General features: G+C 35.2%; 1 protein-coding gene across 1 annotated transcript in view; it reads right to left on the bottom strand.

Annotated features, from left to right (window-relative positions):
- The window catches only part of DIAPH2 (diaphanous related formin 2), a 959330-nt gene that overhangs the window by 439762 nt on the left and 499909 nt on the right, over positions 1-19659 (bottom strand). The window contains exon 21 of the mRNA XM_035028841.1: positions 14553-14792. Within this exon, the coding sequence (XP_034884732.1) occupies positions 14553-14792 (240 nt within the window). The remainder of the gene's footprint in view (positions 1-14552; positions 14793-19659) is intronic.

Genomic DNA, 19659 nt, shown 5'->3' with positions numbered 1-19659 from the left:
TTATATTCTCCTGTTGAAAATTTCCATTATCTGGTTTCCATTTCTTTGGGGGTGGGTCATTATTACCAATGTTATTATAGATAATGCTGCTGTGAACATTCTTTTATTATAGCAAAATATGCATTAAATAAATTTTGCCATTTTAACCATTTTTAAGTGTACAGTGAGGCGGTATTAAGTACTTTCATGCTGTTGTGCAACAATCACCACTGTCCATCTCCAGAACTTTTTAATCATCTCATACTCTGTACCCATTAAAGAATAACTCTCTACTTTCCTCTACCCACTACCCCCAACCCCTGGCACCCACTAGTCTATGTCTCTATGAATTTGACTATTCCAGGTACCTCATATAAGTGGGATCACACAATGTCTGTCCTTTTGTGTCTGGCTTAGTTCACTTAGCATAATGTCTTTCAGATTCATCCATGTTGGGGTGCCTGGGTGGCTCAGTCAGTTAAGCGTCTGCCTTCGGCACAGGTCTTGATCCCAAGGTCCTGGGATCGAGCCCTGCATTGGGTTCCCTTCTCAGCAGGGAGCCTGCTTCTCCCTCTTCCTCTCCCTGCTCATGCTCTCTCTCTCTCTCAAATAAATAAAATCTTTAAAAAAAAGATTCATCCATGTTGAAGAATTGCCAGAACTTCCTTCTTTTTAAAGGCTAAATAATATTTCATTATATGTATACACATTTTGTTTATTCATTCATCTGTCAATGGACACTTAGGCTGTTCCCACTTTTGGTTATTGTGAATAATGCTACTTTGAATACTGGTGTACAAATATGTGTTCAAGTTCCTGCTTTCAATTCTTTCCATTTCAGTTTCTCCATATCCTAACATTTTTTGTTTTCTGTTTTTTAGGTAGCAGCCATCCTAATGGATATGAAGTGGTATCTCACTGTAATTTTGATTTGCATTTCCCTAATGATTAGTGATGTTGAGCATATTTTCATGTACTTATTGTCCATCTTCTTTAAAGGGATGTCTATTAAAGTCCCTTGACCATTTTTGAGTTGGGTTGATCGCTTTTGTAATTGTTATTACTGAGTTGTAAGAGTTCTTTATATATTCTGGACATTAATCCCTTATCAGATATGTGATTTACAAATATTTTTTACCAATTCTATGGGTTGCTTCTTTACTCTGTGAGAGTGCCCTTTGATGCTATCATCATTCTTGTACATGTCTTCAGAGTCCTTATGTAAGAGTTTATCTAGAAAATATTCTAGGAGTGGCTTTTCTGAGTATTGTATCTCCACCATTTTGAGATAGTACCAAATTGTTTCTGAAATAGAGGTACCAAGTTACATTCTCACCAGCAGTTCCCTTTGACCTATATTCTTACTTATACTTGATATTATCAGATTTTTAAATTTTTGTCAATATAAGTATGAAATGATATCTCAATGTTGGTTTAATTTAATTGTAGGTATGAATATAAAATGGTACAGATACTTTGAAAAACACTTATATTTTAAAATTAAACCTATAATTTCCATATGATCCAGAATTCCCACTCCTAGGTATTTACTCAAGATAAATGAAATTTATGTCTCATATGTGAATACTATTAATAGCATTATTTCTAACAGCCAAAAAGTAGAATCAACCCAAATACCCATCTGATACCAAACTGATGAATGGTAACTAATGACAATGGAGTATTATTCAGCAATAAAAATGAACTACTAATATATGCCATAACATTATGTTAAGTGAAAGTCATACCAAACACAAAGTAACACAAGAGACTACATTTACTGAATGACTCCATTCATATGAAATTATAGAGAAAGGCAATACTATAGTGACAGAAAGCAAATCAGTAGTTGCTTGGAGCTGGGAGTGGGGACTGACTGCAAAGGGGCATCAGGAAACTACAGGTTGATGGAACTGTTCCATATACTGATTGTGATGGATGTTACATAACTGTATAGAAATAACAAAATTCACCAAACTATATACCTAAAAATGAGTAAATAGGATTCTATGTCAATTATACTTTGGTAAAATTACTTTTAAAAGTTACAGGTTAAGTTCAAATCTCTAGGTCGTGTGTCTTTTTTCTTCTAAAATAATAACACAACAAACAAAAGTCCTACACAAATGTCTTTAGAAGTTGACTAATAACCTAGACTTTGTCCTATATTTCACTGAAGCAGAAATTTGGAAACATAAAGGGATCTGAACTGACCAGACTATGAATGATGATAAACCCTTGGAATGATGCATCTACATCTCTCCCCAAATCTTTTAATAGCTAACAATGCTTTTCAGCTTCTCTCAGAACAAGTTTCTAAGTAAAATATCCTGTTTATTATAAATATCTAACTACTTGCTTAAATTTTAATATTGAACTCTTTTCTCTCAACAGTCAGCTTCTGAACAGCTTATATGTCCTCAATACTGGGTTGCTTCAATTCTAAAGTGATCTCTCACCCTGAGCATTTAATAGTCACTTTCTTTATTCTTATTTATCTGGACAATCTCATGGCATCCTCTTGCTAAAGGAAATATTATTTGATACTTTTGCCAAATTAGTGATTCAGGAAGGGTATGGACATATAACAGTCATACCATAGTATCATTATATTGCTGCTTTTAAATAGGTACTGATTAGCTTTGTCCAAAAATTTTAAAATAGTAACATTTAATTGTAGAAAGGAGGTAGGAAGCAGTTTTTAAAACACTCTTACTGTGGCATAAATGGGGAAAAGAGTATTCTGATAATGCAGATTTTTAAAAAATTGCATTTCTCCCTATGACAGAAGTCAGGGAAAACAAAACCTAAGCAATTTTTGAGGGAGAGAAGCAAAGTGCATGTAACTGGGGCTGGTATTGTGCTTTTCCTTTCTAAAGAAGTAAGGCAGCTTTACAAAATAGGTTATCATTGAACAGAGTACTTTTTTGTAGTTAGTCAACCCACACTTGCAGCAACAAAGAATATGTTTCATGTATACTATCTCCCCCCTAACTCCCGCCCCACCTCACTTCCCCCTATTTTCCTGTCTCTTGTTTTTGTATTATAATACTCTGTATCTCGCAACTAGCTCCAGAGGCCCTCAAGGACTAGAGATGTATGTTTTATTTCTCTTTATCACCGCAAAGCATGTAGCACAGGGTTCCATAGAAAATAACTCAAAAAATGTGGCAAATTTGCTGCCCAATTACTAGCTAAAAAATATATGTATATGAATAGTTCTTAGACTGCCTACAATTATCACAGGAATAACTGGATATTCAGTTTTATTTGAATATGAACGATACTACTTTATAAACCCTCTTCCATAGTCATCAGCCCTTCTTCTTAAAGTTATACCATGCCTACATTAGTAAGGCTTTGTTTGACAGGAAAATCAGTTTATAAGATGATCAGTCACATTCAGTCATAGTGGCCACATTTTCTTTTTTTTTTTTTTTAAAGATTTTATTCATTTATTTGAGAGAGAGCGCACATGAGAGGGGGGAGGGTCGGAGGGAGAAGCAGACCCCCTGCTGAGCAAGGAGCCCGATATGGGACTCGATCCCGGGACTCCAGGATCACGACCTGAGCCGAAGGCAGTCGCTTAACCAACTGAGCCACCCAGGCGCCCCGTGGCCACATTTTCTGAACAACAGTTTCATATAGGGTTAAAATCCCCTTCAAACAGAGCTTTTACGGAATAAAAAGGCATTTGTTTTTAAACTTACTAATTATACTCACTAAATGCTGTTCATGTTGTCAACTTTCCCCCACTGTGAAAATTACAAAATTAGTCATAAGATTAAACTCAGAAAATGACTACAGCAATTCACAGAATACTAAGCCAGCTGGGTTCATTTAAATCCTCTATGGGAACAGTCTTTGTGGTGAACAAAGACCTACAGCTATACAGCTAGTCCCATAAATCATCATTTTTTTGGTCTGCTCCAGTGCTGAAATTGTTTATTGCCCCTCCTGATATATGGGGGAATCATCAAGAACCAAAAAAAAAGTTTTGTTTCTTTTTTTTTAAAACTAGAGAATTACTCCTCTCTGCCAGCCATACTACCCAACACAACAGTTAACTATATCCATTACTGTTTAGTCACAATGACTGCAACAAGTGTAGTTATAGTACCGTATTGTGTTTTTTATATCAATGTATGAGGAAAACAAAAATTTAAATGAAAGAAATTAGTTGTGTTCATCTTTTTGTTTCCTTGAAATGTGTCTGTATTTAGAGTCATAAACCAAGCCATACATTAGTCTTCTACTGAAAATGGAATTATAAACCTCACTATAGTTCTATATACAAATATACAATTGGTTTTTAAATAATTATTATTGGCAGACAATAAGGAGCATAATTTGGCAAGTCTTATTTTGCATTTTCAAATGCTCTTTACAAGTCTGTCAATTTATGCATGAGACATATTTACCTCAATCCAATTCTGAAAATCATCCCTGATTCTTTCTCACTCTTTCATTCTTTTAATCACTTGCTCAGTCTCTAGACACACACACACACACACACACACACACATACACGTTTCGGCTTGTTCTAGCTTCTAATTCCTTTTCCTTGGTCCCTCCCTTAATATAAAACTTCCAAAAATTGGAATCTCTTCCTTGTCAAAAAGATCATGTGTTTGCACAGGAGAGTACAATAATTAGGCATAACTAGTACACAAGGCAATTGTGTACCATATATCTCCATACCGCCCCTCACAGCATATTATCTAGACATATGAGAGGCAGATTTCATTGTAATATAAAAGGGATAGCAGCACAGGCTTCACAATATAATGATCACTTCCAGGCCTGGTGAGTGCATGCGTTCGTGCCTGTGTGTGTATTTAAAGGACAGAACATTTTCACATATATAAGTAAAATAGACAGAAAAAAAATGTTGTGAGAAGAAAAATAATGTCTTCAAAGCAGTCAGTATCAACAAGGAATACTAATCAAGTCTGCATCAGACAAATTACATTTACAAACTACTGTTTTCCAGAGAATTTAATAAACTGAAAATTGGGGAGGTTATAATGAAGTTTCACACAGCCTAAGCTATAGTGTTGTAAATGTGATAATATCTAAACAGATGTAATCAGATTCCAAAAGAACCAAACAAGTGTTACATTTAAAGTATAAACTGACTAATTTGTACCAATGAATGTAAATGAGTATTTCAACTTAGAGAAAAATCTTTAAATTAGCTCATGAAACTTCTGTATTTTTAGAGGCAAGTAGAAGAAAAGATGTATGAATTTGTTCCTTTTAATCAGAGTCCAAGTTTTCGGAAAAGGTATTGTGCTATACATACCCTTTCATAACTACAGGTATACCTCAAAGATATTGCAGGTTTGGATTTCAGTCTACAATGGAGTGAATATTGCAATAAAGCAAGTCAGATGAATGTTTTGGTTTCCCAGTAGATATAAAAGTTATGCTTACACTACACTGTAGTCTATCAAGTGTGCAGTAGCATTATATCAAAAAAACCTATGTAAATAACTTAATTAAAAAATACTGTAAGTTAACCATTATCAGTGCTTTCAGTAAGTCATAATCACTGATCATAGATCACCATAACAAACAATAATGAAAAAGTTTTAAATATTCTGAGAATTACCAAAATGTGACACAGAGACACCAAGTGAGCAAATGCTGTTGGAAAGAGTGCCTATAGTTTGCTTGACACAGGGTTGCCAAACCTTAAATTTGTAAAAAAAAAAAAAAAAAACCACAAAACTTGCAAAGTGCAATAGAATGAGGTATGCCTATATATCGATTTGAAGAAGTATATCTTCAAAACCTCATTAATTCCTATGTCCCACATGATCACATAGCTTTACCTGTGCTAATACAGCAGTTTGTTTTTTTCTCCCATCTCAATTCCATAATGCAGGCTACAGAGAATAAGAAAGATATAATGCATCTCCACATTAACATAAATCTGGAAAATATCATGACCATCTGTAAAAATTGAGACTGCCATCTTGGAAGAAAGCACCTGTAAAGATGGAAATACACACTACCTTCATCAAGTGTTCTTTCTACTTAGGGAGTCAATCTGTATGTATTGACTACTATAGTATAAGGAGACTAGAAACTCTACATCTTACAGGTGGGAAAAGAGCTGATTTTCTAAGTGAAGGACAGTCTTCAAAACACATGGTGGTACTCATGGGATTACAAAATCAGGGAGGCAAGATCATATGTTTCTAACTTTTAGAGGGCTACATTTTTAAAGAGAAGTTCAGAAGTAGCCTGTGTTTTGTTCAGATTTTAAATGGCACAAAAGATATTAGACACGAGGACTTTGGATTGAATTTCTAAGCTGGTATACAAACATCTTGATTACTAGAGAAATGGGGATCACTGAAGCAATCTTCTAGTACTACCATTTGCCTGTGTGCACAAATCCACATGCACTGATTAACAGTATGTGCTTTAGGATATATAGAAAGTAACATATGGGAATTAAAAGAACTTGTTTCTTTAAAAAATAAATTTAGTGTTCTATAAATTTAAACACTTCTGGGCTTCTTGACTTAATATTAATGCTTGCTGTTTGAAAATTATAAATTTTGGTATACTGATTTACATGAAGAACTGAGGGAAACAAAAACCCTTGACACAATTATGGAAACTGAATCTAAAATGTCACCACTGGTGTAGTACCACAGGAGTGCAACATTTATCTTTAAGCCCAAGAAACTATTCAGTGGTTCTCAATGATGAGAGCCCATTAAGCATAATACAATAAAACACAACGGACTTAAATAAAGGTCAACCATCAAATAAGTGGAACAAAGGAAACTATTTAAAATTATGAATGATATCCAGTTCTTAAATCACTCTATGCTGCTTAGTTGTTTCAGAGGTCAAAAATGGTAAATGTTCCTACTTCAAAGAATATAATGTGGCACAGACAAACCTTTAACTTGAAATGTTCGTGTCTGTTGGTCATAAATTATGAACAAATAGTATGGTGTGTCACGATATTACATGATGACATTTAAAAATGCAAAGTAACATAAATGTGAGCTCCTTTGTGTTTTGCTGTACATTTGGATCTGTGTCACATAACAACTAGTGACCCAAGGAGATCACCAACTGAAAACTCTTTCCTGCAAGTAGCCCCTCAGGAAGGAAATTTTAAAGGACCCAAAGGGAGAAAAAGGAAAGTCTGGAAAGAAGACCTACCATTCCACCCAACCCTGTACTTGATAGACAGCCTAATCCTCCCTTACACAGCTTTTTCCAATACAAATTACATCCCTTAAAGCAATTTTCTTCTCAGCAAAGTATCAACTACAACTCCCACCAAATTCAAATAATGTTAAATACTGCATAATGGGAAAAAAAACATATTTCAGTAAAGAAAAAGAGACCATCAAACTCTAAAAATAGCTTGAGCCACTGAAATAATTTGAGTCTTAGGAAAAGCTGGATTCTAACTGTGCCTCTGACACTGAGATGCTGGGTCAATGCTCTCTGGAGAGCAGATCTTCATTTGTAAAATCTTGAGAACAGCAACTAACCTTGCCTACACAAAACTGATAGGTTCTGAGAGCCTATACATACAAAGCCAAGTGATAGCTCTATAATTATGCAGATTATTAGGTACTATTTTATTACAAATATGTAGGCTTAATTGCCTGGATACATTAAAATCTATTAGAGGAAGAGAAATTTTCTATTAATATTCATGCAATTACTTCCAATTCAAATTGAATAAAAAAAAGGGATTCCTCATTTTAGAAACTACCAGAGAGTCAAGAAAATCCACATGTGATTTTCTCCATTTTCAAAATTCCATAAGCGGCAGAAGTGTTCTGTAATGCTTCCTTGAACTGAGCCATGTATATCCAAACATTCTGTTACAGAGCAATGAGAGGCAGTATCCCTGCAAAGTTTGGGACATAGAAAACCGATTTAAGCCTCAACTTGGATACTTACTAGCTTTTTAATATTGGAAAAATTGTATAACTTCAATGGGCTTTAGTCTCCTAATTTGCAAAATGGGGTTAATAATAATTCACCTCCCTGAATCACAAGGAAAGTACTTTATAAACTGTTAAAACACAGGCAACCAAATGTGTGGACTACTGACTAGGATTTATTGATCTTTGGTAGGGTATATCCTGCAGTGATTATTTCCTAAAATATCTTTGGTTATAAATTAATAGTCATATATTTATCTATTAACCTACATTTAAAGGTAGAATTGTTGGCTAGTATTTATAGAAAACAATACTTTTTTATGTTTTTATAAATAAACCACAGCAGTGTGACAATTACATATTCAATAGTTTTGCTGGTAAAAAAATATACCCTTTATATCTGTGAGGAACTAAATTCTCTAACTTTAAAAAAAAAGTTAACACTTATGCCAAACACAACAAATCCTTTATTTAATCAATTGCCCGGCTTTCATTCAAGAGTAATTTATTGAGGGCTTCATATAAATAGATACTGGGGATTTACTGTGGAATAAAATATACATCCAAATTCCACACGTTCTCAGCCTTGAAAGAGAAATAAAATAATTAAAATGTGAACAGTTCTATAATAATGTCCTCAAAGTGTGTAGAGAGAACCAGAGAAGATCGAAAGAGCAAAAACTAGATGAAGAACAGTAAAGGGCATTATAAAAATGCAAAAGGCAATCTGTTAAAATTACATGTTTTAAAAAAGAGAGAAAAATGGAGCATTATTAGGAGGCTAGCACCCTACCTCCAGTTTCATAACTAAAGCAGCCACTGACTGTCCTGGTTTGCCTGGGACTGTCCCAATTTTAGTACTTAAGTCTCACATCCCAGGAAAAGCCTTATCCTGAGCAATCTACAAGTTGAAGCCCTAACCCTCAAAGTGACTATATTTGGAGATAAGACTTTTAAGGAGGTAATTAAGGTTAAAAAAGTCAAAAGGGTGGGGCCTAATCTGATAGGATTAGTGTCCTTATAAGAAGAGGAGGTGACACCAGAGCTCTCAAGCACATTCTCAACTCTTTCTCTATGCAGGGCACAGAGGAAAGGCTCTGTGAGGACATAGCAAGAACGTGTCTGTCTGCTAGCCAGGAAGAGGTATCTCACCAGACACCAACTAAGCCAGCACCTTAATCTTGGACTTCCTATCTCCAAAACTGTGAGAAAATTAATTTCTGTTGTTTAAACCACCAAGCCTGTGGTATTCTGTTGTGGCAGCCAGAATCTACCAATATATAAACCAAAGTATTTCCCTTCTCTGAATGTCAATTGTCTTAACTACAGACTGAAGAGGGTAGACTAGATTCCTTCTTTTTTTTAAAGATTTTATTTATTTTTGAGAAAGAGAGAGAGAGACAGAGAGCACGAGCCGGGGGGAGGGGCAGAGGGAGAAGCAGGCTCCCTGCTGAGCAGGGAGCCAGATGCAGGACTTGACCCCAGGACCCCGAGATCATAACTTGAGCTGAAGGCAGACGCTTAACTAACTGAGCCACCCAGGCACCCAGGACTAGTTACCTTCATTTGTTAAGATTCTAAGTTTATATGGAAACAATCCACATCATTTCAGCTAAAAATGTTGAGATGTGAAATTTTTAGAGTACTTAGATATGACTTTTTTCCTAGGTTTTTTTGTAGATTTTCTCTTGGATTATATATTTCCAAATTTTGCTTCCATTGACAGCAGTCATTTTCTTTAGAAATCATATTGTCTGGTAACTAATCTTCTATTTCTCATTAAAACTGAACCCTTTTTACATTCCTTCTTACAACTTCTATGGGGGAGTTGGAGACTTTCCTTTGTATACTTGGCATAATACCTACAATATTCTGTCACTAATATCATGTGATGGTCTCTAGGAAATAAGGTCTTTTATGTTACATATACTTTATAGAAATGATGGATCTTAGAAAAAGGAACACAATTACATTATCCTATTAATCCTTATGACTTAAAGTAAGATATATAAAATTTTCTCTATAGTAAACTGAAATGTTTTCTTCAGGTTCTCTGTATAACCAAAAGCAGATCATCCTATTGTATCATGATTTGTTATGTCTCTCTGTCCAACTAGAATGACTAGAAAGTAATAGTATGGGTGAAGGGGATATTAACTCAAGGCTGAAAAAGAAAGGTTCATGGCCTTTATAAGTTATGAAATGAATGATTTAAAAAAATTATGAAGGCAAGTTATCCAAACTAGTATACAAATAACTCAAAATCTTCTCACAATCTGCCTACCAACATTATCATTTGTCTCCAATATACACCCAATATTCCAGACATTCTGGTTTTCTAATTCATCTTGAAACACATGATGATTATCCCTAGTTATCTACCATCATTAAAAAGAACTACAACCATTTAACATAATTTTTCAAAGAACTCTGACAAAAATCATTTTATTTGACCCAAAAAACAATCCTACATAACAAAATAAACAAGGGTCACTGCATTTCCTCATTCACAGGTGAGGAAACTGAGTTCAGAGAGAGTAAATGACTCAGCCATGAAAATTTGGCTGGTAATGGCCAAAATGGAAGCTAAAAGGTAGGTTCTGAGTCCAGCATTCTCCAATCTTGTAAGGTTATGGCTTCTTCCCTTATATAATCTAACCTAATTTTACCTCTCCTTCAAGATCCTTCTGTTCCATTTTACAGTATTGCCCATCCCCACCCCATCACCAAAAATTCCTCCCTCCTCTGAAGTCCTGTTAATCTCAATGGTCATTAATCTTGGTGCTCATTGACAGTGTATCTTGCGATGCTATGTAATACTCTATATGTAGTATATTTCCTGACCACTTAACTATACCACTAGCTTCTTGAGGTTTCTATGTGTTTCCTGTATTGTTTGTATCCCCCTGGTGTACCAATGATCTCTTTTGTTTTTCCTTTGTTTGGGCCTACCTGATACCCCTTCACCTGCCCTTAATCTTTGGTGTCCCTATCTTTGGTTAACAGCATTCTTTAGGACATGACCCATCTTCCATCACAGATAGTCTTGGTGTAGGGTGTAGTGTTCTCAATCAAGGTTCTTTGCCTTCCCTTGGACAAGGAGTATTCTTATAATCCACACTAGGTCAATCAGTCTCTCTTTCTAATAAGAATTTGAATCAAATTCAGGGAAAGGAGTAGGAAAATTGTTGGAGCTAATACACACAAAGACAATTTCCTGAAAAGACTTTCCATTTGTTCTTGCTCCCTGTTTTCTCAAAGCTGCTGCCGTTGTTGCTTTTTTAAATTAATTAATTATTTATTAAATGATTATATTTGTCAGAGAGAGAGCACTCACAAGCAGGGGGACCAAGCAGGGGAACCAGCAGGCAGAGGGAGAAGCAGACTCCCGGCTGGTCAAGGAACCTGATGAGGAACTCAATCCCAGGACCCTGGGATCATGACCTGAGCCGAAGGCAGACCCTCAACCCACTGAGCCACCCAGGCGTCCCAGTTGCTGCTTTTTTAAAGGCTAAATTATTCAGCCTTTCTTCAGTTTCTGGTTGAGCTATCTCATATCTTCCTGATAAATTCTGTATTCCTTTTGTTTGTTTGTTTTTTGCCTAAGTCAGGCAGAATCACTTCCCCTTGTTTGCAAAGATCCTTATCTGATATACCTACAAAGCTTAGTGCCTAGGGAGTGTTAAGGATTTTCAAATGTTTTGTTCTTATGCAGATTATATGTTATTGTATATAACTGAAAACATAAATAAATGACCCTGAAGTGCACCCCTGCTATTGGTTAGAATTTTAATAACCAACAGGCAAGCAGGGGCAAAGCTAACATCAGGAATTCATCTGCATGGAAATGACTTGTATTACAGTTCAGAAACCTGGTTTGGGGACTCACAAAGTGATAATTCACAGCTGCAAATTAACAAAGCATTTTGTGGTAAGGGTAGTACTTATAGTAATGATACCATTTAGTTATATTTGACATTTAGGTTAACCCATCTGTTTTCCTTTTCTTCCCAAATATTATAGGAGCCAACTGTGATCATCTGAATTTTTAATATTATTTTACTGCTATATCTGATAAGTTTAACTGCTTATACCATGGCTCCTTTTTTTTTTTTTTTAAGATTTTATTTTTATTTGACAGAGAGACAGACAGCGAGAGAGGGAACACAAGCAGGGGGAGTGGGAGAGGGAGAAGCAGGCTCCCCGCAGAGCAGGGAGCCGGATATGGGGCTCGATCCCAGGACCCTGGGATCATGATCTGAGCCGAAGGCAGTTGCTTAACCGCCTGAGCCACCCAGGCGCCCCACCATGGCTCCTTTTTAAAAAAGTACATGAATATTTTAACATACTGTAGCTTCTTGTGAAGAGCAGATTATAGTTTTAAATTCACTGAGAAAGGAAATTATCATTAGAATAATTTAGGTGGGAAAATGTTACCATTTTTCGAAGCATAATCAGTGTTCTACAAAGGCAGTTCTCTCTGCTATTCTTTAAGAAAATCAAATTAAGAAAAATCAACCAAGTAATCTTTTATAATATAACTGGAATTTAACAGCAATTCTAGCTAATTATACATCAGTAGTTAATTCACTTTTGAACAGATTACAAACCTAAGCTAACTATTTCTATGTACTTCATAAATTTCTGTCATTTTAGACATTTACATCCACTTAGAATCCTTTGTATTCCAGGAACATCCTCTTAATCCTAGACATTAGGGGAATATCATGCATATATATGATATTTCTCTTTCTTAATGACAAGTATTTCCCTGAAGATAAAAATCCTACTGGTAAGTGGTGGGGGGGGGGAAGGGGGCATTTTAAAACATTCGCTTCTTCTCTTTTACAACATCTATTACTACATGATAGCATTTCCCACAAGATTATTTTTATTTCATTTGAAGTTGGCAAAAATCTTTGGGCTGAATCCTTTGAGCATACCTCTAGTGATAGATGTCAGATCAGTGTTGTATGGAAGAACTTTTATTTGACAGGTAGATGACAGGAAGAAGCTTCTCTCCAGAATGTAACTGTTAAATCCTTCTGTGAGATTAATATCATCTTTTGTTTCTGTGTATAAATGCCTTATTCATATTTGCTATAAAAAATCAGTTCATGTAATTACTTGGAATAGTGTGAAATTAAGATACTTAGAATGGGTACATATTTATTCAAATTAGATAGTTTGTTTTAACTGTCTTTTTTATATGAATCAAATGTGAAATAGGTATACAATATAAATTTTCAATGATCTTTTAACTTATAATATTTTTATAATCATCTACCAAAAATATCTTGATTTACTCACTGTGCATATAGCATATACTCAAAACAAATAGCATCTTCAGAAGAGATTACTTTATTAGTACTGAATATATGGTATGCAATACAATGAAAATATATTGAATATTTAGATTTATCCTATAAATCTGGTTACGATTTATTCCACTTTATTACAAGCATTGCCTTATTCTCTAGGGCATTATCAAATAATTTCACATGTCCCCTAATATAACGAGAAGAGGGAGTAACATTTTTTTTTTTTTTTATAAAATCTAGCATTCCAGAGGATCTTCCCTATCTTCCTGGTCCTCTTTCCTTATACACCTCAAAAATGAATAAGGAGTACCAGATATAATTCCATTATACATCCTATTACCTACAAAGGTTATTCTCTATTTGGGTTAGAACTACTTGAAGCAAATCACTTTCAGTACATATTAAAATGCTAGTGCATGTATATGTAACGTACATCTAATGCATGAATAGAAATTTATATCCATTCCTATATTTGGGATTCTTGTTATAATATACTTTAAGAACTAACTGAAGTTTCTCAATGTTTTAAGCTGTGAGAAGAAAAAAAGTGAAAGAATGGTGAGATGTCAAAGAGGGATTGCTTGTTTTCAGATTTATTTTCCTCTTTAGCTTTCTTATAGGCCTTCACCTCAGTGTCTGTTCAGTTTTCTGTTTGTAACAGACAGATCTTTCCCTTGAATAAGGTGGTTCATTATAGCCTAGAAATGGCTGTATACGATCACTTTTGTGCTTCTCTGTTTCTTCTCACGAGAATTGAAATCTCAAAAAAAAAATACTATGAAATGGCTTGATCAAAACAAGATGATTGTCACTTGAGTTTTTATCAACTTTTAGTTAATAGACTAGATATCTAGTATAAGCTTAGTAACAACAGTATTTAACAACAAAGACTATTGATTGTTTAGACTAGAATAAGCAAAGCATATTCAAAAAGAGGTTTCTGGCTATTTACCTCATTACATTTAGCTCCTCACATAGTTTTTAGAGAGACATTAAATAAGTACAAGGGAATTGAAATACAATATGGCATCTACTTTATAAAAGGAAATTTTTTTTAAATTTACAAACTCCAGTAAGATCTGATCAGAGGAGTTTAGTACTATACTACCACAGAATTTGCATTGTCTTTGAGATTTTAAGGCACTAAAATTAAAAATACATATATTTATCTGTTTTAATTGAGATTTAATTCACTTAACACAACATTCACCCTTTTAAAGCATACTTTTTTTTTTTGCTTATGTACTATTGCCAATTTAGAGTGATCTCTCTCACAGATGAGATTATTATTGTAAATTAGCATTATAAAATGTTATCTTACCTTACAAAGGAAGTTGATTTTAAAACCCAAAGACTGGGCATTTCTTGAGCCTGAGTTCATGTAGTTTCCAACCAAAAGAACTAATTCTAAAAGTCTGTTAAAGCTTTCACTTTTCTTCAGTTCTTCACAGGCAAGAGTTACTGCTATGATGCTTGGTTTGATGTTGTTTACATGTTCTTCAAAAGTGAGCTTGAAAAGAATGTTTTCGAGACGAGGCTGTAACATTTTCACTGAGCTCATCTGTAAGATAAGAAATGCTCTGTAAGAACGTATATATAAAGCCTGTTGTTTCATTTTCCAGTAGGCATAATTTTATACACAGGACTAAAATTTCTGCATAAAATGAATTCTTTCTGGGTTTAGGAATTGTTTTGTTTTTAGACATTCCAAAGGAATATTTTTATCAAAGTTTAATAATAGTTAGCTGTTCAGTTTTAAATAAATCATCCTTATAACAGTAAGAAAATATTATTGAAGCTAAATAGTTGCTATTTTTTAACTGCATAATCATTAGTCATCAGTAGCATTTAAACTACCAATTGTCCCTGAGGTGAACTATGAAAATTTACAAACATGAAATTGAGTTGAGTGAATAGTTCGGCCACAGATAAAAGATGTACATGATGACAGGAAATGTAAGTGGAACCACATTTCCTAAGAAATTACTATTATTATGCTATTTGAAATCAGAGGACTAGCTCTAATTGAACATTTAATAATTTTTAAACCTATGATTTCTATGCATCATATATATTAAATATTTACATATGCTCTAAAGAATTTCCCCTACTTGACAGAATGTTGATGTTAAATAATTAGGTTATAGTAAAATCCATGAGCTTACTTTTAAGTACAGTATTCAAGAATTCTATATTGGTTTTCTGTAAAACAGTTCAACTTAGGTTTTTATTACTTGTTTCAAAGGATTGGTGCACATTCTCTGTTCCCTTTGGTATAGCTCCTATGGTAATAAATTCTTTTAGCCATTAATTTCCTATAACTCCAAGTCATTTAATTAGCTTTCATTCACCAAATGAATTCTGAGACAGAGGTGGGGGTGGGATTAGACACATATGAACATACGCAAGCACACACAAATGAAAATATATTTTTTTTTTCCTTTAGTAGGCTCCACACTGTGTGCGGAGCCCAATTTGGGGCTTGAACCCATGACCCTGAGATAAAAACCTGAGCTGAGATCAAGAGTCGGACACTTACCCGACTGAGCCATTCAGGCACCCCAAAAGAAATTAATAGTCCTAATTATATATTTTTTTGTACTTATAGCTTAGTTTCTTGAATATAAACATGAAAAGAATTTGACAACATAAACAAAAGTCCTTAAGCCACAAAGTGCTCTTCAAAAGAAGCAAATGAGCTAGCCCAGTGATGGGTATTAAGAAGGGCATGTATTGCATGATGCACTGGGTGTTACACGCAAACAATGAATCATGGAACACTACACCAAAAACTAATGATGAACTGTATGGTGGCTAACATAACATAATAAAAAAAAAAGAAGCAAATGAGCTGTTGAATACATCATATCTGCTCTAATATGGAAGGAAGGCAAAAGTTCATAATTTTTCTTCTTTGAAATGAACTTGCCCATTAACATTGGGTGTCTGCCTCTCTAAAGATTAACCTTTGCCTTCTGCTAATCCCTCTATATGCTCTTATGCTCTTTATAGGCGATGTACAAAAGTATGCTGGGAATATTGACCTGTTACTATATTTATGTAGATCTTATTACTACTTCTCAATAGCTTTTTTTTTTTATATGATCGGGGTAATATTATACAAACCATCCTACAGTTTCTTCATCACTCCCATGGTAAGTATAAGACATACCACCAAATCACAAGTTTCCAATATAGCCTAAAACTCATAACACAGTCACTTGAAAACTATAGCTACTGATAAAACTAGCATATGATTCTAGATGGGTAAACAGAAATTAAGTGCTAGAGATGTGTGCTGAAGGAAAACTTTAAACTCCTGTTTAAGATTTTATTTATTTGAGAGAGAGAGGGCATACGAGCAAGCGGGGGCGCGGGGAGCGCACAGCAGAGGGAGAACAAGAGAGAGAATGTCAAGCAGACTCCACTCTGAGTGCAGAGCCTGACATGGGACTCGGTCTCACAGCCCCAAGATCATGACCTGAGCTGAAACCAAGAGTTGAACACTTAACCGAATGAGCCACTCAGGTGCCCCAAAACTTTAAACTCTTATGACTACAATGTTTAATGAAGACTTCACAATAGAGGTAATATGAATGGACAGAAAAACAAATGACAGAGAGAGATTGAGACAGAGAGGGAACAAACAGGAGCCAAAAGGAAGGTGTAGAAAGAATACAGTATGAGAAAAGGTTTATAGTTAGGAATACACAAGGTATATCCCTAGGGGCAAAATTTGGAAAAAAAAAAAAAATTTGGACTGAAGTACCCAAAGAGTCCATGTAAAGGTCATGAAATTGGAAGCTAACCATATAAAACTCTTTATCTCCATGAATGCAGAAATCTCTTTGTATATGTTTGCATGGGAATCTAAGTTTCTATATGTTTTTCTGCCTTTCTTTATGCCTCTACCACTCTCTCCAAATCCCTCCCCACTTTATTTTTCCTTTGTTTTCATTGGTAACTGGCATCATTTGCACATACACGTTTCTATCATTTTACGTGTGGAAGGGATAGTTTTTCAATCTCTCTGATGGTTAAAAAAAAGCCCTAGAGCTACTCTGACCAAGTGCTAGTCATGATGTACGTGACTGCCCTTCTGGTCATGCTTTGTAGGGCTTGCAGGTTCACCAGGGTGGCCTTAGTCCCAGATGAACAAGTAATTTAAACCCTTCTGCTTACATGGATTTTTAGTCTCACTTCAAGTCTAATACTACTTGTCTTCATTCATATTTTTACCCTTTCTGGGGTTTGTATTTCAATCTTTGGCCTACAGATCCAGACAGAATGGATTTAACCTCTTTTTTTAATACCACCTCTGACTGAAATAATGTGACCAAAAGTGTAATTGCATAATAATAGTAAAATAACAATGATTAACGTTTATTAAGTTCTTTGTGCCAAACATTTTTCTGCATATATATTACAAATATGTATTAACTGATTTGAGTCTCAAAACAATCCTAGGAGAAGGTTATTAGCATTAGTCTCATTCTTTTTTTTTTCTTTTTATTTTTTTATTCTTATGTTAATCCCCATCATTAGTTTTAGATGTAGTGTTCCATGATTCATTGTTTGTGCATAACACCCAGTGCTCCATGCAGAACGTGCCCTCCTCAATACCCACCACCAGGCTAACCCATCCTCCCACCCCCCTCCCCTCTAGAACCCTCAGTTTGTTTTTCAGAGTCCATCGTCTCTCATGGTTCGTCTACCCCTCCGATTTCCCCCGCTTCATTCTTCCCCTCCTGCTACCTTCTTCTTCTTCTTTTTTTTTTTTCTTAACATATATTGCATTATTTGTTTCAGAGGTACAGATCTGAGATTCAACAGTCTTGCACAATTCACAGTGCTTACCAGAGCACATACCCCCCCCAGTGTCTATCACCCACACACCCCCCATCCCTCAACCCACCCCCCACTCCAGCAACCCTCAGTTTGTTTCCTGCGATTAAGAATTCCTCATATCAGTGAGATCATATGATACATGTCTTTCTCTGTTTGACTTAAGATTAGGAAAGTGAGGCACAGAAATACTAAGTGATTTATGCAAAATCAAGTTGTATGTTAAAGACCTAGAGATTTGAACTCAGGCATTCAGGTCACATAACCCAGACTCTCAACCACTACACCACAATGGCTCTTGAATTCATATTGGGAGCAGTATGTATGGTTGGTTGAAGGAGAGATTAGTGGCAGGGAGAGTATTACTAAGTCTTCAAAATGACCTAAAAAATAGGTAATGAACTAGGATGTTGTTGGTAGGAAGGAGTAAGAAGCAATGGATATGAGAGACAGAATTAAGGAAGAATCAATGGGATTTAGCATTAGTTATGAGAGAAGATAGTCAAAGATGACTCCAAGGTTTTAAGTCTGTTGTGAGGTAGAATACTGTTGGCATTAATGAAGGCAGAAAGAGGTGCTGGTTTGCTGTGGTATACTACTTGGATTGTTGCTTTGTTTCGGATGAATTTGTTTACCCTGATCTGCTGCCTATACTATAGCAAGCTAATCAGAAACTAAGACAGTGTAGGTGCAGGTAAGGTGCAGCTTAGTAGCAAATTCAATTAAAGACTGAATCTAGAAACTTTCACATTGTCTCACTGTGAGAAACTAACCTACCTAATTTCTCCTGTCTTCAGTTTCCTCATCTACAAGGTAGGGGAAATTCCTGTGATCAGTCTTGTTTTGATTAATTAGATAGGAGCCAAATAATGATCCATAAACATTACCTCCTTCTTTTTTAATCTCTGCTTCTAGAATTCGGAAAAGGTGGGGTAAAGGGTGCTTGATCTACAAATAAAAATATTACTTGTTACAAAAAAAAAAATTGACTTTTAAGTGAACTTGGTTTACCATCCTCTCAGACATCAACAGTATACTTTAGACACTACTAGCTTTCCACTATTAAGGCTCCAAATCTTGGGATCATATTCAAATTGTGGTAAACACAATGTAATTTAATACAATTCCTTGCCTATATTTTGACTTGAAGAATTTCTTAGAATTGTCTCTTATTTTCCATGCTCAACATTCAAGCATAACTTTTATGTACCTCAAGGTTGATTTAGTAAAATTGACTATTTAAATGTGCTCTCTGGGGCACCTGGGTGGCTCAGTCCGTTAAGCATCTGCCTTCAGCTCAGGTCATTATCTCAGGGTCCTGGGATCGAGCCCTGCGTAGGGCTCCCTGCTCCACAGGGAATCTACTTCTCCCTCTGCCCCTCCCCCGGCTCATGCTCTCTCTCTCTCTAATAAATAAGTAAAAATTTTTTAAAAAATAAATGTGCTCTCTGATCCCTCCAGCCTTTCCCCCTCCAAATCTTCACATAAATAGTAAAATGACACCTCTGTGATAGGAAAATATTGCTTTCTTGACATTTTTAGTTTTAGGTATTATATCTGGTAGCAACTGGAAATTCAGTCCT

This window comes from Mirounga leonina, unplaced genomic scaffold (genome assembly GCF_011800145.1).
Source record: "Mirounga leonina isolate KUSES-001 unplaced genomic scaffold, KU_Mleo_1.0 Mir_204, whole genome shotgun sequence".
NCBI lineage: Eukaryota > Metazoa > Chordata > Mammalia > Carnivora > Phocidae > Mirounga > Mirounga leonina.
Note: the sequence above shows the minus strand (reverse complement) of the source record. Positions and strands in the feature narration are given on the sequence as shown.